The 26347-nt window shown below is 47.4% G+C and overlaps 2 protein-coding genes across 4 annotated transcripts; one reads left to right on the top strand and one right to left on the bottom strand.

The window, feature by feature from the left end:
• Positions 1-1051: 1051 nt before the first annotated feature.
• On the top strand, positions 1052-16145 carry DHRS7B (dehydrogenase/reductase 7B). Of its 3 annotated transcripts, none has more exons than XM_053991664.1 (7): positions 1052-1135; positions 6922-7097; positions 8616-8731; positions 9408-9618; positions 10235-10327; positions 11570-11722; positions 12061-16145. In XM_053991664.1, the coding sequence occupies exons 1-7, from the start codon at positions 1116-1118 to the stop codon at positions 12264-12266; spliced, it is 975 nt and encodes a 324-aa protein (XP_053847639.1). In that variant the 5' UTR covers positions 1052-1115; the 3' UTR covers positions 12267-16145. The 3 variants fall into 3 exon arrangements, with proteins under 3 accessions (XP_053847639.1, XP_053847638.1, XP_053847640.1); XM_053991663.1 differs by lacking the exon at positions 1052-1135 and adding an exon at positions 1265-1397; XM_053991665.1 differs by lacking the exon at positions 1052-1135 and adding an exon at positions 1987-2146.
• Positions 16009-24613, bottom strand: TMEM11 (transmembrane protein 11). Its single transcript, XM_053991666.1, has 2 exons — positions 24458-24613; positions 16009-16951 (listed from the first exon to the last, which is right to left on the bottom strand). The coding sequence occupies exons 1-2, from the start codon at positions 24520-24522 to the stop codon at positions 16435-16437; spliced, it is 582 nt and encodes a 193-aa protein (XP_053847641.1). The 5' UTR covers positions 24523-24613; the 3' UTR covers positions 16009-16434.
• Between the last annotated feature and the right edge of the window lie 1734 nt (positions 24614-26347).

Genomic DNA, 26347 nt, shown 5'->3' with positions numbered 1-26347 from the left:
GTGCCAGTGTCACTCTCAGGGTGGCACTTTGGGGGTGTCCTGTGCCAATGTCACTCTCAGGGTGGGATTTTGGGTGTTCTGTGCCAGTGTCACTCTCAGGGTGGCACTTTGGGGTTGTCCCGTGCCAATGTCACTCTCAGGGTGGATTTTGGGGGCATTCTGTGCCAATGTCACTCTCAGGGTGGCATTTTGGGGTTGTCCCGTGCCAATGTCACTCTCAGGCACAGGTTGGGATTTTGGGGTGTCCTGTGCCAGTGTCACTCTCAGGGTGGGATTTTGGGTGTCCTGTGCCAGTGTCACTCTCAGGTTGGGATTTTGGGGTGTCCCGTGCCAATGTCACTCTCAGGGTGGGATTTTGGGTGTCCTGTGCCAGTGTCACTCTCAGGGTGGATTTTGGGGTGTCCTGTGCCAGTGTCACTCTCAGGCACAGGTTGGGATTTTGGGGCTGTCCTGTGCAGGGCCAGGAGTTGCTGACCCCTCCATCCGAGCTTTTTCTGTGGTTGTTTCTGACCTTCCTCTTTCACGAGGAGAGATCAGAGGACAGAATTTCGGGCGTTCAGCCGCGAGCACGCAGAGCAGGCATCGCTGCAGCAGCTGGGAATTCAGGGTGTGCGGGGAGGGCTCAGAGCGGGCCAGGACCGGCTCCGTGGGGCCCAGCAGTGGCACAGGAGGAATGGGCAGGAGCCGATGCCCGGGAGGTTCCACCTGGGCATGAGAAGAAACTCCCCCGTGCAGTGCCCGAGCTCTGGGCACAGAGGCTGCGGAGCCTCCCTCCCTCCCTCCCTGCGGGTATTCCAGCGCTGCCTGCATGCAATCCTGTGCCGTGCTCTGGGACGGCCCTGCTGAGCAGCGAGGCTGCACCCACTCCCCACAGTCCCTCCCAGCCCGATCCCTTCGGGATTTTGGGATTCTGGGCCTGAGGGCGATGCCCACCCGGGGGGGGGGGGGGGGACCGCGAGAGGGCGGAACCCCTGGTTGGCATCGCTGCTTCCCGGCCGGGCGGCACAGGTAGGAGGACAGGTGAGGGCAGCTGCACGGCGGCAGCGACTTCCGGTTGGCGCCACGGGGAGCGGAGTCCGGGCGGAAACACCCCGGGCCCTCTTCCGGCGGTGGCCATGGTGACGGCGGCGGCCAGGTGGGGACAGAGGGGACAGGGGGACAGAGGGGACAGGAGGGGACAAGGGGGGACAGGGAGGGACAGGAGGGGCCGGGGGCTGCGGGGCTCGGGGGAATGCGGGAGAGCTTGGGGGAACGCGGCGCTGCTGCGCGCAGGGACACGCAGCGCTCTCCGGGGCAGAGTTCACCGCTGGTAGCGACATGAAATATCAAATTATCGATAAACCAGGGACACAGCCGGCCCTCATGTTCTCGCGGAGCTTTAGGGGGCTCTTGATCGGGTAAATGTCTGCAAAACGCTTTCTTTGGAACAAGAAACGTTTCAGTTTTCTGAGCAGGCCGCCCTTGTTTCTGTCCCAAACACCAACAGAGGAACTCGCGTGGGAGGGCGGAATTGCAGTTTGCACCTGAGCAAAAGTGGCAGGAAGATAACGAGAAAACGATTTCCTAGAATTCTAGGCTGGCTCGGGTTGAAAGGACTTTAAATCCCATCTCATTCTACCCCTGCCCTGCACAGCAGCACCTTCCCCTAGCCCAGCTGGAAGAGCAGATAATTCCTCAAGCCCAGGCTGTTTTTTGGGTGCTGCAAACACTTTTTTTTTTTTTTTCCCTGCTGCTGCCTCATGGGTTGAAGAACTTGGGCAGGATGCTGAGATCCAGCAGAGGGTGATCCTTCAGGTGATGCCTGGCTGGCAGCTTTCTTTTGGGAATTCCAGCTGGGTTGTTGTTGTGCTGCTCCCTGTTTGGAATGAGGAGCTGTGTCCCGTTGCTGCAATTCCTCCTGAGCAGTTTTTACTGCTTTCAGGAGCTTGAGTTCCCTTGTGTCTCCTCAGTCCGGGGGTTAAATTCCCCCTCCCCTGGAAAGGTCAGGCCTGTGTTCCCGAGGTTTGTTTTTAGAGGCAGCCCTGGGCTCAGCTGGCATCGGACACTTGCCTGGATCGCTGCCGTTTCCCGATTTAACTCGGGGCTCTCCTGCTGCAGCAGCGAGGCAGCTCCAGCTCACAGCCACTGCAGGGGAGCCCCTCCTCAGGTAGGACCTTGTGCTTTCTTCACACTAAAGCCCTCGCTCCAGCCTGGACGGGCTGTGCTTTTGTCCTTAGCAAAACCAGGTTTGTTTTTTCTTTTTTCCCTTCCTTTTATCCCCCCAGCCGCTGATTTGGGATTGCAGCCTCCCAGCTGGTGCCACTTGTCAGCTAAAGGACAGCGTGATTCTGGGAGCCTGGAGCTCCACAATCGGCTTTATTCCCCCCTTGTTTGGGGAAGCTTCCAGGGGTTGGTTCTTTAGGATCAGGTCTCATCTGTGCACCCTTGACCTTATCAATGAGTACCCTTGTTCCTTCAGAACCCGGCTCCTCTCATAGGAGCAGATTTGTTTTAAGGGCATTTGTTTTAACACCCAGATTTGTTTTAAGGGGGAAGTCCTGGGTTTATTTTTAATTGGAGAAATGTGATTTATTCTATGGGAAGCCTTCAGAAAGTTTCCTGTCACAATGTCAGTGTTCCTATTTGTGCTCTCCAATAACCTGCATGTTCCAATCCTGCCTCTTGGGATGGAGAGTTGGGAATTACAGGACTTGCTTCACACCTTAATGAGCAAAGCATTAATGAGCAGTGGCTCATTAATGAGCAGTGGTCCCAGTCTGAAACCCTGGTGTAATAAACATTACCTGTTCAGAGCAGAGATTTTTTCAGGTTTTTTTCATATATATATATATATATATATATATAAATATTTTTAATAGATAAAAATTATATTTTACATATATGTATTTTAACACATATATTTTATATACTATTATATAGATTTATATAATATAGAAAAACTTAAAAAAATATATATTTTCCATATTTAAATATATAAAACATATAAATATATTATATATATGTAGATGTATGTTATAAATAGATTATATAATATATGTAAATATATAAAAAGATATATTTATATATGTATGTGAATAAATATATAAATATATAAATATATATACAAAAGGTGTGTATACATACCTTTTATATATATTATATTATATTATATTATATTATATTATATTATATTATATTATATTATATTATATTATATTATATTATATTATTATATATTATATTATATTATGTTATGTTATATTACATTATATTATATTACATTATATTATATTACATTATATTATATTACATTATATTCTAGTATATTATATTATATATTATATACTAGATATTATATATATTATATATTATATATTATATAATATATATGATATATTATATATTATACATATTATATATTATAATATATAGATTTACATAATATAATTATATAATATATAATATCTATTATATTATATAATATAAAAATATATAATATAATATAATATAATATAATATAATATAATATATATAATATAATATTATTATAATAACATATATTTATAATATATATTATTTATATTATTATTTATTATTTATACATTACATTATATTACATTACATTATATTACATTATATTCTAGTATATTATATAATATATTATATATATTATATTATATATAATATAATATATTATATATAATATATATAATATATAATATATATAATATATTATATATATTTACATAATATAATTATATAATATATAATATCGATTATATTATATAATATAAAAATATATAATAAAAATATATAAAAATATATAATATAATATAATATAATATAATATAAATGTATATATATACATATATATGTATATATTATATTATATTATATTAGTATATATTATATATCTAATATATGTACACAAAAGGAACCCAGGTGATAGCGGGGCCTCCGAGCTCGGCGCAGGAGGCCCGAGCAGTCAGTTCCTCTCAGGTCAGGTGTGGAGCCCACGTGTTGCCCACCCTCACCCCATTTCTCACGTGCCACAGCATTGTCTGCTCTGCGCTGCCTCTGGCTGCCTCAGTGGTACCTCAAGGTGGCTTTTGATAGGTTGTGAAATCAAAGCAACACTTGCTGCTCGAGGTCTGAAGTGCTACAGAAGTTCTTCTGTCCCAAATAATTCATTCTGCTGGGTTGTTCTCTCTCTCGAGTCTCACTGAACTGAGATTTTCTTTGTTTTGGGTTTTTTTTAAGAGGCTAGTTGAGTACCTTGGAAAAAGGCACTGTGTCTGCATGCTCCAAAATATATATATTATAATTATATAATGCCATATATTATATAATAATGTATTGTATAATATATTAATAATAATATATTTATTTATATTATATTTTCTATATTTTCTATATTTTCTATATATTAATATATTTTTATATTTATATATGTAAAATATATATTATATTAAATGTTTTAATATATTATAAAATATATATAATCTATAATATATAATATATATTATATATAATATATATGTAAAAATACATATAGGTAAAAATATTTTTATCTATTAAATACATTTATATTTATTTATATATAATAGATATTATAACAATATATATAATATATATTCATAATATATATTATATATTATAATTATATATTTTAATATATTTGTAATATATAATAGATATAAATTAAATATATGAAATATATATCAATTAAATATATATTTATATTTTAATATAAAATATATATATATAAAATATATATATATAAAGGGATTTACATCTCTGAGTGGCAAATCCTTCTCTCTTGCTCCTCTCCCTTCTCCTCCCCTCCCCAGAGCTGTTACCTGTTGGTTCAGGCTCCAGCCTGGAAGCTGCCAGAGCAGGGCCTTGCTCCTGCTGGCTTCTTGGTTTGCTGCAGACATGGACAATGTGCCCAGTTCCTGTGTATAACACAGAGAAATAGGAAAGAAATACAATAAAAGATCAGAAATATTTTTCAGCTCTCAGTGTGCTGTAGTTAGGAGAGGGGTCAGCAAAGCCCCCTCTCCTCAGTTACCTTTTCACCTGCATTTCCCTGACTCCACAGCAGGGCCAGATTTTTCCAGTGCCTCATGGAGGAAGTGCCACTGCACCTGTCAGCTCCCACTTTGGAAATAATGACAGGCCCTGAACGTGGGCTGAGGATTTGTTTTTGATTCCAGAATGCCCAGTGTCAGGACAGCACCTGCTGTGCCTGCCCACACCTCGTGTTGTGAATCTCAAGAGACATCTGAGAGAACAAAAAAAGGGGAATCATAAAGAAGGCACCTGCTGAGCATGAACCAGTCAGGAGAACCTTCCCATCCAGCCTGAAAATCCAGTGGCCTTGTGTCAAAACATCTCTTTCCTAGGAATTATTTTAGGGAAGATCCATTCTCTTATGTCAAATGAACTGTCCCAGTCCCTGGCTGCAAACCAGTGCAGAATACACGCTGTGTGCACTCCCTCAGCACAGGGCTGGAGGAATAAGATGCTTTGCAGTGCCTGAGCTGAATGCTCCTTTTGTTTTTCTGCTTTCCCACTCTGGGCACACTCCCTGTGCCCGGGGGAGCTGCTGTTCTGATGTCTCCCTGCATTATCCACAGTGGATCACACCAGGAAGGACTTGAGACACACACACAAGTCACTTTGGGAATGGGAAGCTCCAAAGAACCCCAAGAAGAGTTGTGTTCTATCTCGATGGCTTTATTTTTTGACCTTGCCAAGTTTATTTAGAGCTGTCTTTGTGTGTTATTTTATTGTGTTCCAGCTGTACCTCCAGAAATACTTATTTTATTCAGTTCACTACTATTTCAGCAAGCTGTTCACTGAGCAGCTATTTGAGGAGTTCTCTCCAAGCCTCTGATGGATATCTGGAAGAGCCTGACATTTTCCACATTAGCTCTGTTCCGTGGCATGCAGAGCCTCTGCCATCCCCTCAGTCCTCCTCAGTGACACTGAATTCTGCCTTAGCATTGTAGTTTCCTCTTGTTTTCTGCTTCTCATGCTCTTCTTTTTTTTGAAGGAGTGTGCCCAGAATTTCCCAGTATCTTCCCAGTAAAGGCCTGACTTGCAGTTCAGACTGCAAGAGTTCAAACTCTGCCTGCACAAGAAAGAAGAAGGAAGGGAAAATACCTTGATGCTTGGTTCTGGCTTCATGTGTGACCCAGAAGATTTGAGGAAGGGGCTGTAATTAACTTCACTCTTACACCAAGATTTGATAAAAGCTCAGGGATATACAGAGGGAAAATTAGTGGCCTTTTCACAGAAGTCCCACTTGCTCTTTGGCCCTTAGTAAGCTGTGACATAAACTACTCCCATGAAGGAATGGCTTAGCAAGGAGATTAGGGCTATGCCTTGGTATCAGAATCCAATTCCAGGATGAGATTTCAGTGTGTTAAGCAAATTACTGGCTCAGAGAGAAAACCTGGAGCCTCCAAAAGGCAGACTAGCTTATATCCATCTGGGATAATACACAATCACTGATCTCTGTAGATACTCTGGTACTGGCTGTTCTAGAGAAATCCAAACAGTTTCATACAATCAGAAGAATGTGGAGAAATATCCCAGCCCTGAGAAACTTCATCACAGGAGGGTGAATTTAGGGCAAAACATGGGAACAACATCCCTGAACCCAAGTTTGTGACGTGACAGCTGACAGGATGCAATGCCAAGTGTCCTGCTGGGATGTTCACATTACTATTTCAGTGCTTAAAATTGGGTACTGATGTGAACTTTCCAAAACCTAAATGAAGGGATGAGAAAATCTGCTGAAGATACAGAGGTACCTTGGTGGTTTATTGGTGGTCTAAGGCAGGGTTAAGAAAAACAATTTCAAAGTAGTTTTCAGGCCTCTGATTATTTTCTTCATGGTGAAATGATCTCTTTCCTTTCATCCTGTGGCTCTAGGAAGACAGTTCAGAAAGGAAAGCTCATGGATTTCACAAGCACTGTCATCATCCCGCTGCTTTTTGGCAGCCTGGGGATCTTCGCGCTGTTCCGGCTGCTGCAGTGGATGCGGATGCGAGCCTACCTGCAGGAAGCTGTGGTGGTGATCACAGGGGCCACCTCTGGCCTGGGGAAAGGTATGGACCCAAAGCAGGGCAGCACAGGCAGGGGGCTGTGGCAGGAGCAGCTCTTGGAATGAGCTGAAAGTTCCTGTTGAACTTTCCTGAGTTTTGAGAGACTCGGCTCCCACCTGAGTCATAACCACAGCCAGTGCAGGTTTGGGTGCAAGGAAGTCTCAGCATTTGGTACAGAACACTTAAATCTCCTTGTATAGACTGGAGCTCATCAAAGCAAGGAATTAGATGCTGTTCTTGTGCTGTCAGGGGTCTCTTCCCTAAATCCTGAAAAAGCCAGGAAGCCAAATTGTTTCTTTAAAACCTCCCAGATGTGGTGTTCTGCCTTCATGTACTTGCAGCTGCTCTGCCAAACTTTCCACTCCTTGTCCTTGTCCCTCACCCTCAAGTTAAGGTACCTCTCACAGTACAAATCCCTGCACTCTAAAGTCAGGCTCTTGGCATTATTAAGACCAGGAGTATTTTTTTCCACCTGAAACTTATGTTTTGCTTCAGTGGCTACATTCTCTAATTCTGCTTTCTATAATTGCTTTAAAAGCTGCTTGAAGAGAAGACAAGGTGCTGTCTGCTGTCAAGGCCTTTCATTAGGATGAGTACATTTATAGAACAAATAGAGCTTTAATTGATGCTGCCTTTGCATGTGAGTTTGTCCCTAAGGACAGGGGTGTTCAGGAACTGGTCAAAGGAGATGAACTGGTTCTCTCTGCCTGCCTCAACCAAAGAGTGGGAGTGGTAAAGGATCTTGTACTTCTCATCAAGAAGAGAGGAAATTAGTATTCCAGGAGAGACCTTCCAGCTGGAGCTCTGTCTGTGCTGTGGGGTGTAGAGACTTCCACCACTGTACTGTAAAGTCTCCTCCCTTTTTGACTCATTTGCAAGATCTTTTACAACTTCCCTTACTTGTAGTTATTAATACACCAGACCACCTCTAATTAGTGTGTTCATTGCCATTCACTGTCATCCCTTGTGCAAACAAGCAGTTTGTCCCTCTGGCTCCCAGAGGGGACAGGAACATGCAATTAGGAGGACAATAGCCTGGCATCCCTTCTCCAGGCTTTTTCCAGTGAAGAGAATCACCTTGATGAAGGCATTAAACCCCAGGCTCCCAGAACCTCTGGAGGTGTTCATTAAAACTGAAACTCCTAAGACCTGTGTTAGATGACACACACAAGGTAACTGTGGTCCCTCTGAACAGGGGTGTAAAGTCAAAAATGAAGAGGCACAGGCAAATTTGACCGGCTGAGGGGGAGGATGTGTGAACAGCACAGTAAGTGTTTAACCAGCACAGTATCTGTGAGCACAGCAGCTGCCTCTCCACTATCATGTGTCTGTCACAGTCCCAGGAGAGTGGGACGTGGCTGTGACCTCTCTGTCAATCAGCCTGGGCACCACACAGCACCAACAAAGCCACCTCAGACCTGCCAGCGAGCAGCACTTTGAGCTCTCACCAGGGCTGATGTGGATCTGTCCTTTGGCTGGTATGCACATGCCTACTTTTCTCTCTTCCCTGCTTCTCCACAGAATGTGCCAAAGCTTTCCATGCAGCTGGCTCCAAGCTGGTGCTCTGTGGCAGAGACAGTGAGAAGCTGAAGGAGCTGGTGCAGGAGCTCTGTGCTGTGAAGAATCACCGCAAGAACGTGAGTGTGGGACCAGGACAGGCCCGTGGGCTCACGTGGCCTGGATTTCTGCTTGGCTTCTTACAGAAGTTACAGAATTGCCTGTGGGTTGTTCTCTTGAGCAATAGGAAAAATGGAACTCTGTGCTTAGGGCTGGATGCTGATACAGGAGTACACTGAGCTGGCATGTCATTCTTTGTAAAAACCCCCCAAAAGAAGCCGTCTTGGCTAGAAATGGAAGTGAAAGCACACGAGGGCAGAACCCAGACCCCTTACACCTGCACCTCATACACTCAATCTGAAAAAGTGACTTTATTTCTGCTTTTATTTTTTATGTCTATGCCTGCTGACTCTGGCTAAGAAAGGTATTGCTGGCTTCTGCAGAAAACACATGGCTTATGTTTTGCCTTTTTCAGATGCATTTCCTTTAATAAGACAACAGGAAACTTCAGTACTTGAGGACAGTCTCCCTTGTCCCTTTCCTAGGCTCAGGGATAGGGAACAGGCTACAGGAGCAGAGAAAGATGAGCACAACCTGCTTCTGCCATAAATTGCTGCCACATGGATCTGCTGCACTGTAGTTGCACAGGGTTTGGATGGCCCAGCTCCTGTGCTTCCAGAGCTGGGGGATCCCATCATGAGCTGCCACACCCAGCACTGAGCTAGCTGTATTTTGCTAACTGTAGTTTATTCACAGACACACGAACCTCACACTGTGGTGTTTGACCTCTCGGACACCAAAGCTGTGGTAAATGCTGCTGAGGAGATCCTGAAGGCTTTGGGTCACGTGGACATCCTGATCAACAACGCTGGCATCAGCTTCCGAGGCACAATCGTGGACACAGGGCTGCACGTGGATAAGAAAGTGATGGAAACAAATTACTTTGGACCTGTAGCCCTCACCAAAGGTACCTGTGGTCCACAGGATTTGGCTGATGCCTCTGCAGATCAGCACAACTGAGCACAGCTTCACTTGTGTTTGTCACTGTACCTGGTACAGCACAGGCTGAAGGGAGGTTTGGGGTTATGGGCAGGCCTGAGGGCATGACTGGGTGGGAAATACCCCATTGGAGATGGTTCCATCTCCTCTCTAGCCTGGCAGGGACTTGGGAAGAGGTCCAGTTATCCTGTCTGCACTGACAGAACACTGGAGAACGTGGTGGGGGTTCCAGTGGAGCTGCAGCTTTCCTGGGAAGCTTTGGTGACACAGAAAGCTCAGCCTGGAGTGTGTCAGCTGCAGGAAATGAGAAGATGTTCTGGTGGCAGGAATAGCAAATCCTGCTGCCCACCGTGTGGGAGATCAGAGCCACCACAGCAGCCCTTGTGCAGCCTCTGGCACAAGGAATCTCCTCACAGGTGAACCTCCCAGCCAGACACAGCTTCAGTCAGAGGCATCCCAAGCACTGCACTGAAAAGGGATCTTGTAATTCCCTTCAGCATCTCTGAGTGCTCTGAAAGCTTTGATTCTTGACAGCAGCAGTGGCAGGACTGTTGTCTGAATGGCTCTTTTCTGTCCTTTGCTAGCACTTCTCCCCTCCATGATCAAGAGGAGACAAGGCCACATTGTGGCTATCAGCAGCGTGCAAGGCAAAATAAGCATTCCTTTCAGATCTGCATGTAAGTATCTCCACAGAAGATGGGAAAGACATATTTGGGGCACCAGGCTGATGAAATACTTGGCTTCTGCTTCCACATTTAGCTCTCCATGGAATTGGCTGTGTGCAGGGAAAGCAGAGCTGTGCATCACCCTCAACTGGGTCACAAACCACTGACAGTACTCTTAAAATACAAAATCTTAGCCCTGTCCTAAAGTTTTTAAGGGATGGAGAATATGTTTTGAAAACAGCTTGATAGTCCTATCTTGAGAGTCACTATAATTCCATCATTTTATGGTATTTTGTCCTTATAATTTTTCTGCATTATCTCCTCTAAGAAAGCAGGAATTTTATGTTTTAATAAATTACGAAGTTCCATAGTACAAACAATGCCAGAACAAAAGCCTAAACAATCTTGATCCAGCAAACTCTTCATGCTAAATCAGTTATGACAAGGAATATTGGTGGGATTACTGAAAAAAAGCCTTTTAAAAGATGGATGAACTAAGATGAGAGCATTTGACACACAAGCATCTGTAAATCACTGAAAGTGAACACCAGAAGTAGCGTGGTGATGGGGTGGGTCAGGAATGTCTGAGCCATGGGGTTTTGCAGGTGATGTGGGTCCAATTGCTCCAGGAAGTGTGTTCTGAGGAGCTCCCAGGGTGCTTGCACAGGGACCAGAGCCACGTGGATCTGGCAGCAGGAGCTCAGCCCTTGGTCCTTGCAGGGTGTGCAGCCTGTGCTGGCTCTGGTGCTGCTGACGTGGTGGTGGCAGTCACAGGCAGTGACCAAAAAAAAGGAGTCACTCAGCCATTTCATGGGGGAAAATCCTGCCCTAGGCCACGCTACCCTGCTGTGCCTGCCTGTGTGATCTGGTGTTCCCTTTGTGCAGCCAGGCCCTGAACCTGCTCTGCAAGTCCCTAGAGCTCAGCACGTGCAGGGCAGCCAGCTCTGCCTTCCAAAGGCTTTGGGTCTCCTTTATCAGCAGTGGGAGGCAGCTTGGGTTCACTGCTCTGGCAGCGCTGTGATATTGAGTTCAGGATCCCAGCCAGTTCTCAAATTGAGTTTATGTTTTGTCTTCTTAAATTGCCTCTGACTCCCACTACCTGTTGCTGCCATTCACTAAACAAAAACGTAGAGAACAGCTCTTGAGTTCTTGCTGAGAAGTGCCTGCATTGCAGTGAAAATCCCATTCACAAAGTGAAAATTCCTTCAGCCCTGCTCCTTCTCCTTGGTGCACAGTCCTTTTCATATTTTCCAGATGCTGCCTCTAAGCACGCTACCCAGGCCTTCTTTGACTGTCTGCGAGCAGAGGTGGAGCAGTATGACATTGAAGTGACAGTGGTGAGCCCTGGGTACATCCAGACAAACCTGTCCCTCAACGCTGTCACAGCGGATGGATCTCGCTATGGAGGTGAGATACCACTTGCTGCCCTATTTCTAAAGCATCTCCAAGTTATTATAAGGTGTGTTTGCAACACATGGCCTCTGGTGGGGACACAGGTTAGCCCTGAAGGATCAAAAACCAACTCTGGATGCAGGGTAGGAACAACAAGCCCCAAAATTTAGCCTTTCCAGACAGCAACTATTGCCTTCAGGGCCAGCCATGAGGAACACCTGCCTGTGCTCCCATACACAGCTGGAGTGAAAACCAGAGCAAGCAGCCATGTGCAGTTAGAGCATTCCTAGGAAAGGCACCTCAGTGGGGCTTTACCTGCTGCTGGTGGTGCTCACTCAGCTTTCCCTTGGCAGTTATGGACAAGACCACGGCCGAGGGACAGACGGCGGCTGAGGTGGCTCAGGTGGTTCTCAATGCAGTGGGACAGAAGAAGAAGGAAGTGCTTGTGGCTGGCCTGACCCCCTGCCTGGCTGTCTACCTGAGGAACCTCTGCCCCAGGCTCTTCTTCACCTTAATGGCATCCAGAGCAAAAAAGGAGAGAAAAGCAAAGGGCTCTTAGAGCTCAGCTGCCCTGAGCAGGGAGAGGCTGAGCCCCTGCAGTCAGCTGGGACATCACTGGAGGTGCTTCTGCAGGAAAATCCTTTCTCAAAAAGCTGTTTACCATTGCATGGAGACTGGGAACTGGTTTCCCCTACACTGCTGGAAGAGGAACCTCAGCTGGAGAAGGAAGGGTGCTTGGACAATGGGGGAGAGCTGAGGCTGCAGGGGAGGGGTCAGGGGAACACTGCAGCTGGGGACGCCCCTGCCTGGGAGACTCCTCACCTCACTGCAGGCACACTCAGCTTTACTGGCCTGCTACAAATAAAACCCACCTGTTCTGCCCTCACACGAGCAGACCTTGGCTGTCCCCACCCCTGTGAAATACAGTCCTCAGCTGGGAGCTCTGGTGATCAGTGTCTCATTCCCTCTCCTTCCAGTCTGATCCAGGACATGCTGCTTGCAGTGGGAAACTTCACAGCTTCTTCCTGTTAACGTGCCAAGTCATCTGATAAATTAAGCTCAATCCAGTGCCACTTTTAAAGAAGTAACTGATGTACAATTTGGGTGTATTTGGCATCATTTTACCTGTCTGAATCATGCCCTACTGATGTACTGGGACAGTTAATTCTGCAGTGACAGCGCTCTGTGAATCCCAGCCCAAGGAATGCAGGGAAGCACTGAACAGGTAGAACAGCACAGCAAGGCAGCTGCTGCCAGGACACACTGCACAGGTGACAGCAGCACACCTGGGCCACCTGCAGCTCAGAGCAGGTGTGACCCTCTGGATGCCAGGCACTCTCTGGTACTAGAGAAGAATCCATGTGTGTAAAGTGCAGAGTGTGGCAGACAGACCCTTTGTTCTCATCTGCTTTAAAGCAATCACAGATGCTAATTAGGATCACATCCAGTGGGGAATGATACCTGCCTGTTCAGGTATCTCCTCAGGGAGCCTGACAGCCTGAAAGGGTGCCATGTTCCATTCCTCACCCCTTCTCCTCATGTGAGGGATTACCAGCACCACTAGGAAAAAGGAACTGCTGCACAGATATAGGACAGAAATAATCTTAAAGTTGAAATAAACTCTACTAGTAGGAACCAAGGTTCAGACCTTTCCTGCCACCTCCAAGCACTTGCCAGCATTTTCCATGTGTCCTGCCTCACATGTCTTGTCTGGGAGTGCACACCTGATGACAAATAAATTACATTGCTATGAAATTAATCCCTTGGTCTACTCCAGCTCCTCACAGCACATAACTTAAGAGGAAGGGAAAATAGGAGGGTTTTGTTTTTCCTTACATCCCTGCAAGGTGCTATTTTAGCAGTAGTAGCTGCAGAACAACATGCTTTACCCCAGCCCTCTTTATGGGACCTGTTAGCTTACACAGTGTGAATCCACACAGAGGATTAGTCACACAAACTCTGATATGGATGTGCAGGCTCAGCAGGACCTTCTCCTTCCAAAAGCCTTTTCTTAACCACTACATTTACAAATGTTCTCTGAGAACCAGGATGTGTTTAATGACGACAATGCTGCTGCTCTGTCAGGACAGCCATCCTCTGCCACCTTCCCTGTGGCTGAGGCTGCAGCTGTGTCACAGAAACGCCTGGGCTTGGACTGACAAGGTGAAGCTTTCAGGTGTGTAGACACCTTTTTTCCTGTTAAGATAGGAAAGCAAGGCATTACCTTCTCTGCCTCTCCACAAGGGGAGTGTTTGTGTTAGTTGTGCTTTTCCTTTTGTGTTTCCCGTGCTCAGATCCTCAGGATCTTGATGAAATGCAGTGCTCCTGCCAGGCTTGTTCAGCTGCTCCACGTTCTGGTGTTTCAGGTCGTGGCTACCCAGGAAGGACCAAGGGGCTGCTTTGCATTCCTGTGTTCCCATCCAGGGCACTGAGGGCGAAACACATCAGGCCTGAGGGAAAAAATTATGTGTGGGGAGTTCCTGTAGTTACTGTGGGAACTTCAGCTCCAAGGCAGAGGTTGCTGAGAGTGCACCCATTTCCTCTGGAGGTAAATTCCCTGTCTGTGATGAGGGGAATGCTGCACACTCCAGAGCACATCCACAATGGGCAGGGTGGGGCAGCAAAGTGTGGGGGCTTCTGAGGGAGGTTTGTCCCCAGCCACTGTTGATTCCACTGAGCTACTGGCACTGGGGACAGCAGATACAGCACCACTCCACATGGCTGAGAATTTTTGGAAGTTGTTTTACCATTTCACCCTGCACTAAAATACCCCTCAAGACTCCTCTCATTCTCCCAGGTCACCTTGAACAGTTACAGCCCTGACTAACAACCAGAATGTTAAAAAGCATTTTAGCTACATTATCACTGAGGTTCCTTGGAAAACAAACCCCTCTGCCTCTCCACCTCAGAATAGAGTAACAGCTGTGTTTTTCAATCAGACCTACCCATTGTGACAGCTAAGCTGACTTTTCACCTTTCCTCCTGCAGTAAGAGACCCCAGGAAACTTGGTAATTTTTAACTCAAGTCTCTGATGTCAGCCATGCATTTAGGGAACCCACCATAGTGATCATTCCAGAGCAGGGGAAGCTTAACACAAAAAGGTACCAGGACCCCAGAGGTTTGGTGCAGGAAAGGAACTAACAGCTCTGAGAATTATTCTGCATTAAGTAAAAAAAAGATCAGGAACACCTTTGGTGTGGCCAGCACAAAGGTATTTCAGGGCCTTCTGTAGCAATAAGCAGTAGTAGCTGTGGCAGATGTGCCACTGGCTTCAAATCCATCCAGCAGGGACTCTGGAAACACATCAGGGTGGAAGGGCAGCCTGCCCAGCCTGGCCTAACCACTGAAAGATGAAGTAGCTGCATTTCTTTGCCTCCTCTCTGCCAAGGCAACTGTACATTGTTGCTATAAATAGATGCTCTGGATCCCAGCTTCTTTTAACCTTGGAGGGAGAGAGCTCAGCCACTGTACAAAGGGCTGCTGCCACCCAGAAATGTCTCACTGCCACTGCAGCTCCTCCAGCCCACTCAGGTACAGCTGCCTGGTGCTCAGGGCTGGGATCACTCAGCAAACCCAGTTTGCCCAGCACACACAGAATGGGCTGCATGTCCTGCTCACAGAAAAACTGCCCCAGCAGAGAAGCACAAGTCAGAACCGTGGTCAGAACAGCCCATGGAGACGAGGACAGGGGAGTCCTTGGTGCCTGCTGTGGCAATTTGGAGAGATAAAGATAGAAAGGCAGAATTTGGGGTCTGACCCCTGTCAAGGTCAGTGTTTGAGCTGTGAAGGTCAGGCTGCAGCTCCCACTGGAGCAGGGAGCACACAGTGCACGGGAAGCTCTCACTGCAGGCCTTTGCTCTCCTATTCCAAATGTAACACCTGGAGCTGTGCCAAGCTGGCCCTGCCAATGCCAGCCACACCTATTCCCCATGTGGTGGGAGGAGATTACAGACAGCAAGCCCCTATCTTTTAAAAATAACTGGCAGATCTCACAGAGAGTAAATGCTTCCCACTCTAAGAACAAGATTTTGAGTTTAGAGCTAAAAAATGGATTAATGCACAGGACTGGATTCTAAAATTTCAGGTAACAGTTACAAGACACTGTTACATAGATGCCTTGCAGCAGGAGCAAGCAGTTCCTGTGTTCCAGGAAAAAACAGTGGAATTGTGTGGTCAGGGCACAGCACAAAGGTAGGACAGGTGGACTCCCACCTTAGGAAGAACAAGAACTGAGCAGAATTTGTTTGTACCTGGACACTTAAAGTGATATCACTTTGATAACAGTGACAAGAGAGCGAGAGCATTTGAAATTCTCATCCTTTAATGGTCAATGATAACTTCTGGCTGGTTCTGTGTAATACAATTAAACAATATACTTAAATGTTTCCCAAAAAAAAAAAAAAGAAAAAAAAAAAAAAAGAAAAAAAAAAAAAGAAAGCAGCTCTCACACCCCTTCTTTCTATTGCTTTCTTTCATGGACATTCTGCTGCTGGATTGGACTCCCCTGGCCTAACATACGGATCCCAAGTCACCACACATCCACATCTCAAGTGTAATGAAGAACTGAAAAACCTTGGTGCACCAGTGATGTGTTATTTGAAAAATAACAGCTCTATCAAACCAAATCCTTCCCAGTCTCCACCGCTTCTCAAAGAGGAAAAACAAAATGTTACTGTGGGAGTCTTAATACACTTGTCTTTGTGGGTTTCTCTCTTCCCTGCTGAAGTCATACAGCATAGAGTTCATAGATCTTCTTTACACAGTACACCAGGGCAGCGAGTGCTATCGTGTTGTGTAGTCTCTTTCTGTGCAGGTCGTCCTTCCTCACCAGCACCACGGGAGTGGACGAGGTGAGCGTATGCAGGGGCAGGCGCGAAAGTTTATAGGCATCGTACTCGACCTGGTACTTGCAGCAGGGATCAAACTGCCAGGAGATCCCGTAGAGGGTGCAGCAAGCCACGCTCAGCACTCCGGCGGGCAGGGAGATGTAGTGAGAATAATCTACTGGCAGTGCCAGGGGGGTGAAGAGGCAGGTGGTGCCCGCCAGCACGGCCGTCTTGTGCAGGCAGTTCCCCACGGTGATCCAGCGCGCCGTCTCGTCCCCGATGCGCGTGGGCTCGATCACGATGTACTTGTACTGCGCCTCCAGCGCCTGCTCCAGCTCGTACTCAAACTGGTCCTGAGCGTTCTCCCCGTTGTAGATCTCGTGCACAATGTAACAGTCCGTGGAGGACAAGGTCACCCTGGTAAGGGGAAATGAAGAATTAAAACTACAGGGCTGAAGGACAGGCCGTTCACCCACCCGGATGGGAGAGCAGGACAGAAGTGCCCCAAGTGAGGGCAGCCCCTCAAGGTCACTGCCTCTGTTTCACAAGCAGCAGCTCCTCAACTCAAGCTTCATTTCACATCAGCTGATTATTCCTGCTGGACAATAATTCATCCCAAAAGAAGGCAACATATTTTTCTTACCTTTTCCTAACTTGAAGGATCTAGAACAATTTGAGAAATAGTGTCTTGTAACAGTCCTGAAATGGTTTCTCACACTGATACCCAAGCAGTTTCTTTGGAGAGAGCAGAAGTGTCTCTCACACCTTAGTGACCACAACACATCACTGAACAAACCACAGAGAATTCAGGAGCTTTCACAGAAACCAAGACAAGCAGCTCACTGATCAGGAGGACAAGCTGCTCTGGGAGGTTTGGCGAGAGGAAGCATCTCCAGATGAATACATTTGCTTTCTGATGCAGCTTGCTATTTAGTCCTCCATATTAACACAGCCTAGTAAATCCATGGTAAATCCAAAAAGGATGGCCAAGGAACACTGCTGAAAGGGAAGGTGAAGAAGGCAGCAGAGCATTCAGTTTGTGGCAGAACGCTTCACTCCCTCTCCTGAAGTGGGATGAAACAAAGCAAGACACAAACAAGTTTTTAACCCAGGTACTGCTTAAACAGTGAAGAAAGAGCTGCTCACTTCACCTGGGAGCACATTTCCTACTCAGGGGATTCAGGGAACTTGTACTGGAGCAGCAGCTTTCAGCTACTTAATGTCACATCAATTTCCACCTTCCCTCCACCCCCTTCACCACATCACCTTATATCTGCAGCTACATTCATGTACAGACTGCTAAGAAATAGGATTATGACTGTTCACCTGCTCTGAGAAAGGGTAAAAACCTATCCATCAGAACCAGGCAAAATCCTCCCTTCTAAGCAGAAATGAATATTTCTGGCATACTCGTGCTTAACCAGAGCAAAACTGAGCACGTGGCCTAGCAAAGATAAAAATATCTAGCAGATTCCTTTAGCAGAAGGAGAACAAATCACACATCTGACCTAATCACAACAGACAAAACAGCCTCATCCCAACAGCATTTAGACCCCTGTGATATCGGGAGGAACACACTGCTGATGTGGAGAACAGAATGAGCACTTTTTGCTCCATTAGTACAGTGGTACTTATGTGCATGCACTGGAAAATAAGGGAGAAAAATACACATTCACAAGCTGCTGTTGCCAAACATTATCCTTAATGTGCAGCTCCACTCAGGCTGCAAAGGGGATTGAGCAGTGGCCAGCTGTAATCAAGAATATTGTTAAATTACAAGCTGTTGTAGACATGGCTGGGTTTGTAACAGCAGCAAACATCAACCAGCAGGACCTGAGAGGCACCACCCTCTCCCAAAGCAGAGTCATAAGCAGTTTCATTAAAAGTCCAGCTGGAATTTATATAACCTACAAGGAAAACTCAACTTACAATGTAGTTATTGAGTTCCTTGCAGTGCATTTCCCCCTTGGCCTGTTCATGGGTAGAAAGAAAAATAAAAATCCACATTAATTCCATGCATGCTGGGGGCTTCTTTAGGGCAATGAGTTGTTAGACATTGTTGGGAAAATTACCATTAACCCTTTCAGCACAGGATGTGGTGGCCTCTGATGTTCTGCAGTGAATTGAGTGGTATTTAGAGAAAAAAAAAATGTAAGTATAGGATCTATATAAGGAGTTTCTAACAAGAAATGAGTTAAGCAGGTGTTACACTGACACCAAGGACACAGCTGGTCATGGTTTCTGCCAAGGATTCTTCTCCCTGATAACAGCTGCTCCAAGTGCAGCTTCTTCCAAATCAAAAATTCCAGTTTCATTGCAAAAGACATATAGAGGCTTAAGATAACTGCACACCACCACCCATGACTTTGTGAAACCACTTGCAAGGCCACAATGACTTCATGGAAGAGCTATTGCTGAAAGGCATTTTCAAGCTGGAAGCCAACCCAGTGCTAACACAACTCTCCAGACAAAATGAATATTTCCAACAAGGAGCACTTTCAGTGTTTTGTAATACCTAGGAACATGCAGTTGGGTGGGCAAAACAGAGAAGCAGAATCCAAATTCAACAGAGAACTTCCCAGAGGCTTAGGCACAGCACAGTTGTCATTCCACATCTCCCTGTCATCACTGGGAAAACATGGAAGAAGCCAGCCCATTGCTTCCCTGCCTGTGCAAGAGCCATGGGAACTGAGCTTCTAACTCTAGGAATTCAGCATCTACATTACATGGGATTTCTCCAGGCTCAGCACCAGGACAGGTGGCACTAACAGCCTCATTTCTCCTTGCTCAGCTCTTGCCTGTTCTTCCCTCTGAACACCCCTTTTTTCCTTTCACCATCATTGCACAAGCAGAGCCACACCACAAGCAGCCACCTGTCAGCAGGAATCCAACAGACTGGCCAGAGGCAGCACTGTCCATCTCCTCTGGAATTTTCTGGCTTGCCAGGCTCTGGGGCTTTATAACAATAAAGTCGAGAAAAGCACATGCGCTTTTTTTTTTTTTTTTTTTGCCTCCAATGCCAAAACAAGCAGAATTTAAAGTAAGTTCTGCTGGGAAAAATAAAAAAATCACTGGGAACTGAACAGCACAAAGGCTCTGTCCCTGAAAAAGTATGACTCCCAACTGTGCTGTTTCTCCAAATGAGTCCTCTAAAATCAGAATAAATCTCTATCATAGTGCTGAAGCTGCAAATGGCAAAACAGCCAATCCAAAAAAAGATATCTGCTTAAATAGGACATGTGAGGAGTCAGCAAAGCAGGCAGCAAGTCTCAATTTCTGCACAGGGAAGTGGGGTTATCATGTATTATTTCCATACAAGAATTGGCTGCCCCTGGAGCGTGGAAAGCTGAAAATTGTTTGGATTTCAGATGATACAGAAAGAGACACAGATATGTGGGCTTGAGGAGGTTTCAGACAAGGCCTTCACAGAGACAACTCTCCTGACACAGCCTTTCCATTGAACACAGCAGCTGCACACCAACAAATCCAGTCAAAGCAACTGGATTTGCTCAAACACTGGAGGCCTTTTGGAGTTGTGAAGTTTGCCTTTTGGAGCTTGTCACCCATCCTAGCCATGACAAACACAACTGCAGAGCTGTGCAACTCTGAGCTGGCATCCACCACTTATCTAGTGTGGGGATTTGATATAAACTCCATTTTACTTGAAAGAATAGTAAATAACCACAGAGCACTTATGCCAGAAGACATAAAATGCTGCCAGGTGTTCAGAAGCCTCATAGATTGTTTACTAGACAGACCAGAGCCTAAAAGCAGTTGTTAATATTATTCAATCAAATTATTTTCCAGGACCTGTTTCCTCACTCCAAATAAGAGGGCACAGTTAAAAAGTTGTACAGCTGTTCTGTAGGAATAGTTCTAGGCCTTATATCCAAATATTTGTTCTACTGCAGCTTCAGGCATTCTGTCTTTGAGAACTTTTAGTGTCTCATTCCTGGTGCTGAATGAATGCCTGGATGGGAGAACGTGACAGAACTCTGAGCTATTCAGCACAGCAAGATGCAAATCACTTAAAACTCAACGATGTCAAATTTTGGTATTGCCAAAGTTAAAAATAAGGAATCCATTGTTAACAGAGCTACAGCAGCAGGAGGGGCAGAAGTGTCTGTTAGCTATAGAGCAAGCTTCAAATTACATTTGGATTGTCTTCCTAACATGGGAATATGGGAGAGCACCAGGAGAGGGTGAACAATAGCAGCTCCAGCAGTTCATCAAATCCTGAAATGGTTTGGGTTGCAAGGGACCTCAAAGCCCACCCAGTCCCACCCCCCTGCCATGGTCAGGAACACCTTCCACTCTCCCAGGTTGCTTCAAGTCCCGTCCAGCCTGGCCTTGGACACTTCCAGGGATCCAGGGGCAGCCACAGCTTCTCTGGGCACCCTGTACCAGGGCCTCCCCACCCTCACAGGGAAGAATTTCTTCCCAATGTCCAAAAAAAGTTCTTTTGAGCTCCTCCCATAACATGCAGGTCAAGTTTTGTTTAAGTTTTCTTTCCGAGTTTTGCTCAGAGCACCAAACTGAAAATGGAGACCAGTTTGATAAGTAGTTAAAAAAATTAGAAAGGAGAAGCTTGCAGCAGTGTGATAACACCTGGTCACAAGCAGCACACGCAGCCCAGCTCAGCAGTGCAAGATCTCAGAAAAAGGACATTACAGATGGCCAGAGCACGTCTGGGAGCATTGCTGGCATCTCAGCCAAGCTGGAGGAAGTCAACAGAGTCAAGGTATAACAAATCCAAACACTAAACTTCCCTCCCTCCAACATAAATCCTTCCTGAAATTTAAATTAATTTCAAGATTAAAAAATGAGCTGTGGCCTGGCTTTAATTCTCAGTGGAAATATTCCACCTCCCAGTCATATTCCCCAGTGTATGTTTCTACTCAGGATATGGTGCACAGAAAGCACAAACACATCCCACCCTAAACACCTGGAGAATTGTTTCTCTGCTGAAGGTCTCCACAATCTACCAGGCTCAAGCCCTCAGCCAAGGCTGTCAGGCCTGGGGCTTTAAGAAGGGCACTCAAGCAGAGGAAGAACAGGAAATGCAGGGCAATAAAGCAAGACTTGAATTCAAAAGATGCATCTTTAATTCAAATAGGAAAAAGGACAGGAGAACATTGGGAAGCTCTTCAAGCAGCCTCAGGGAGGGACAACATTACCTGAACTCTAAGGAAAACATCACCAGACCATTACAACAAATCCAGCCCCAGACAACAAGGAGGTGTCAATTTTAAGTCAACTAATGATTAGCCAGGCTGATGGAAATAGGTCAATCATTGCTGCAAGCAGAGCACCAGAAATCTGAGCAGTGCAGGTAGCAAAAGGAGAGCTCTGTGAGGGCACAGAGGAGCCAGTGCAGGCAGTGGTGATGACATGGAAGCTGTTCTTTCCAGAGTTTGTCAGAACATCTCCCAGGGGAACAAACGACATGCTGTCCACTGTTCCGGCGGGCACCGGGCTGCCTTTTATACAAAAACACCCAGTACAATCCAGTGACTGTTCTGTATGAAAAAGTTGTTTTGGTCTACAGATTAACAATTCCCTTTAGACAGGCTCCATTAAAGAGTCTATCCAGAATGAAGAAAAACAAATATTTAGTTGGTTCCCTTCTGTGTTTTTGGTTATTTTGTTTAACATTATTATTTCACCACCAGAGCCAGCTGGAGTTCACAGTCAACATCCTTTGAAATTAATGTCCTTACATTCACTCCTAGCAAGGAAAGCACTTTTTAACCAATCATAGCTTTCTCTATATCAATTAAGTCTCTTATGAAGGGACTCAGTCTCCACAGATATGCTGGTCTATTTTTTTTTTAAATAATTTTAAATGAAAGCTGCTCTAGTCTCGCAGCAGACAGGATTTTATTCAGTACTGAGTCTCCTCACACCACCTCCGACACACAGATGCCTTTTAGAGAGGCTGGCTGACAACTACAAACACTCCTTGAAACAGCTCAGTTACCAGGAAAACTGGATCAGCACATTCAGTTCAAAGGAACGTGGCTTTGGACAAGAATCCTGCCCAGAGTAAGAAAACTGTATTCAGCCTATAAAAAGCACATGTCATCATGTGATGACATCAGGTCTGTCAGCGCTGCCTTTGCACAACCGGGGCTGCAGCAGCCCGACAAGACGGGCAGGTGTGGCTTGGGATCAGCCACTGACGGCCAGGCAGAGGCCCAGTCATGCACATCTCCTGCTCTGCAACTGCCAGGAAGAAGCAGCACCTCGCTGACATCACCCAACACCTTTTGGAATTCTCCTCCTGTCACGTTTGGACAGGGTGACACCTAAAGAACCACCAGCTTTTGATGGAGATTGTGAAATGCTGCTCAGGGGAGGATCTGCTGTTCTGTTCTCTTCCATACCCTTCTCACTGGCAAAGGAAAATTAATACATGCAGCAGGTTCATGGAGTGACTCGTGTTTAGACATATTTTTGATCATAAGATCAAGAGCAATCACAGCTTTGAAGAAAGATCACCTCAAACAACAATTAAGATTATTGTACAGGTCACAGATGAAGTTACACAGTAACAACTCACTTTTAATGTCTGCGGGTTTTTTTCACCCTGGAAGAATAATTGAAGTTATTAAGTGTTCTTTTCCATATTCTGTTTCTTCCCTTGGGAGGACACGTCTGCCACATGAAAACTCCACACCTCCCGTGCTGGGGCAGTGCCAGCACTGCGTGCAGACAGTTTTACCACTGTGGTATTCTTAGCTGTTTATTTAAACCACGCTGATGCAGGAATTCCATTGGCCCTTCCAGTTCAATTACTTTTGAATTCCCTGAACATGGGCAGCATTCCTGCAATTCACATTAGCGCCAGAATTTTCAGGGCTACTTGTGGCTCTCCTTGGCCGGGAAGATTCAACAGCATCAAAGCAAACACTGTTGGATCACAGCAAGGGAACAAAGTGAAGCAAAAGCCACAAGACAAATGAAGGGGATATCAGAGTTTCTATTTAAGAGGGATATCAGAGTTTCGAGGCGAGGCGGCAGGACAAAGGAAAACTCAGAGAACACTGCAGCAGCTTTCAGCAGCTGCCGGTTACATCAGTCAGCCCTGGGGCAGAACAGAAAAATGCCAACATCAGGAAATGCGGGATAAACCCAGACATTTTCAGCAGGTGGAGAACTGTGCACACAGATTTTAAAGTAGCTCGACCAGACACTGTCTTAAGCTGTGCCAGGTCGGACATTTGGAAGAATTTCTTCACAGAAAGGGTGATTAAATACTGGAATGGGCAGCCCTGGGAGGTGGTGGAGTCACGTCCCCGGAGGTGTTTAAGGAAAGACTGGGTGGCACTCGGTGCTCCGCTCTGGGTGACGGGGTGTGAATCCGTCAGGTTGGACTCGATGACCTCAGAGGTCTTCCGAACCTAATTGATTCCGTGAGATATCGCTCCGTCTCTTTTCCCCATTTTAAAGCTGCGAATCCCAAACTTCCACCGCTGCTCCGTGGGTATTTCCAGCCTCTGCTGGCCGCTCCTCCGCCCCGGCAGAGGCCGGAGCGCGGTACCGAGCTCCCTGCCCGCCGCGGCCCCGGCAGAAGGAGGTCACCCTGGAGGACTCGCCGCTCCCTCCCCGCCTTTAAAAATAGCCGTGGACGGAAGGAGCCTCCCGGGGCCGGCCCTCCTCTACCCGGCCCCCAGCGCCGCATCGCGCCGCGGGCAGCGCTGCCCCAGACACGCCGCGGGCCGCGCTGACCTTCCCCGGGCCCGGCCCCGCCGAGCGCCCCCGGCCCCTCCGCGCCTCAGCGCGGCCGCGTCCCGCGCCCGCCCCGCCCGGCCACGCTCCCCTCGCGGCGCCCCCGCCCTTGCCGCGGGGTCGCGGGGCCGCCGCGGGTGGTGCAGCCCCGCAGCCCCCGCCACCCCTCGCCGCGGCCCGGCCGCCCCTCACCTGTCCCGGCCGCCGCCGCTGTTGGTGCCGCCGGGGCCCGCGCGCCTCCTTCCCCACGCCGCCATCTTGGAGACACTCGCCTCGCAAATGTCTCCGCCGGCGGCCCGCGGGCGCGCCGCGATGCCCGACGGAAGATGTAGTGCGTGGGGGCGGCGGCGGCCGCCGCTCGGGGTGGGGCTGAGCCCGCGAAAGGACTACAAGTCCCACAGTGCCTCGCACCGCCGCACGGCCGCGGGGGGCTCTGGGGCGTGTAGTCCCTTGGACGGGGGCGGTGGGGCACCGCGGGGAGACGCCGGTGAGGCCCCCGGCCACAGCCCCGTCACCGGTGGCGGAGCGGCTCCGCGGGGCTCGGCTCGGCTCGGCTCGGCTCGGCCCGGCCCGGCCCCGCCGCCCGGGATCTTCCAGCCGGTGGGAGGAGCGCGGCGGCGAGTCCCGGCCTGCCCCGCGGCCCCGCCGTAAGGGGATGCGGCTGCCCGGGGTGGGCACCGCTAGGCAGCCTGAGCATCGCCTCCTGATCCCAAAAACCCTGGAGGTTCCTTCCCTGCAGGCCACTAGGGATGAGGATCCCCTGAGAGGCTGGGCGGTTTTGGGGTGAATTTCGCTGCCTTAATCAATCTCGAAAGAGGCGCAGTGAACGGGGAGGCTCCCCTGCTGCATCTCGGAGGAGGAATGAATCACAGAATCACTTAGGAAAAGACCTCAAGATCATCACATCAGTATAAAGTTTAATACCAAACGCTTCTCTAGAATTGAAATGTGGCTTTGGTACTGCCAGAGGTTTCCCAGCTCCTGTGGATCCGTCAGGTTTTGTGCCGGGGTGCTTGGATGGTTATCTCCAGGATGCTTGAGCCTCGGCAGGGCTCCCTCTTGCTCCCGGCCGGATTCCTCCCCGAACAGGAGCCTTTTTATCAGGAATTTTAAGTTTTCCCTTATCAAACAGCAGCTCCTTGCTCCACTCCCCCTCCTTTCTCGGAGCCCTCCTCCAGCCTGACAGCGCTGGCTCTGCATCTCCCGTTCCTAAAACACCCTCATTTTGACAGCATTATTCCCAAGTGATGTAATGTGACTGAAGAGAACAAACCCCCGGCTGCCTCCACCTTCCCAGGCATCCCGAGGCTGCTCTTCCAGCCTGCAGGGCCCTCCCACACCGCTGCTCTCTCAGCTGTATTTCGGGGGGCAGCTGTTTCGGGGGAGGTAAAGGCTGCGTTCGCAGGAACAAGGAGGTGTTTGGGAAGCGTGCCCAGCCCGGCAGAACGTGCAGCACTGCTGGGACAGGCCGGAGCATGGACTGCCTGGAATGTGGAATGTAAACAGAGTGTGTTACCAGCAACAGCCCAGCTACAGATCCCAACTCCCTCGGGAGCAGCAAACCCCACGCTCCTGCTGCAGCCCAGGGGCAGCTTGTCACACTGGATCAAATCATCACTGTTCTCCACACCAACCTTCCCGGCAATTTGAGTTATCCAAACTCTGGCCTCAGCCTCTGTAGCCTTCACACAGCACTGGGAAGAGACACAAACGCCCTGCTAGGATCCTGAGTGCTCCCAGCCCTGGGGAGTGCTGGCTCCAGGAGGGAAGTGCCTTGTGTCCCTCTGAGTCAGCTGCCTGCCCACCTTGCTCTGGACAAGCACAGCAACTGGATATTTAAATATTTTAATTTTCATATTTTCAGTTATTATTTGATCTTAAAGCAGTGGACCTAAACACTGAGTGTCTGCTCATTTGCAGGACAACTCCCCAAGACTGGCCTGAAATCCCAAGGAGGAACAATGAAGGTGAGCAGGGCTGGATCAGCTGGCAAAGGAGAGGAACCAGTTGTGATCCTGCTCGCCCTGAGCACTGCACAGTCATCACGAGGTCAGCCAGCCCTGTGACCTCAAATAAAACACA

The sequence above is a fragment of the Vidua macroura genome, chromosome 16, assembly GCF_024509145.1.
Source record: "Vidua macroura isolate BioBank_ID:100142 chromosome 16, ASM2450914v1, whole genome shotgun sequence".
Taxonomy (NCBI): domain Eukaryota; kingdom Metazoa; phylum Chordata; class Aves; order Passeriformes; family Viduidae; genus Vidua; species Vidua macroura.
The sequence above is the reverse complement of the archived record's forward strand: the minus strand, read 5'-3'. Positions and strand labels throughout refer to the sequence as shown.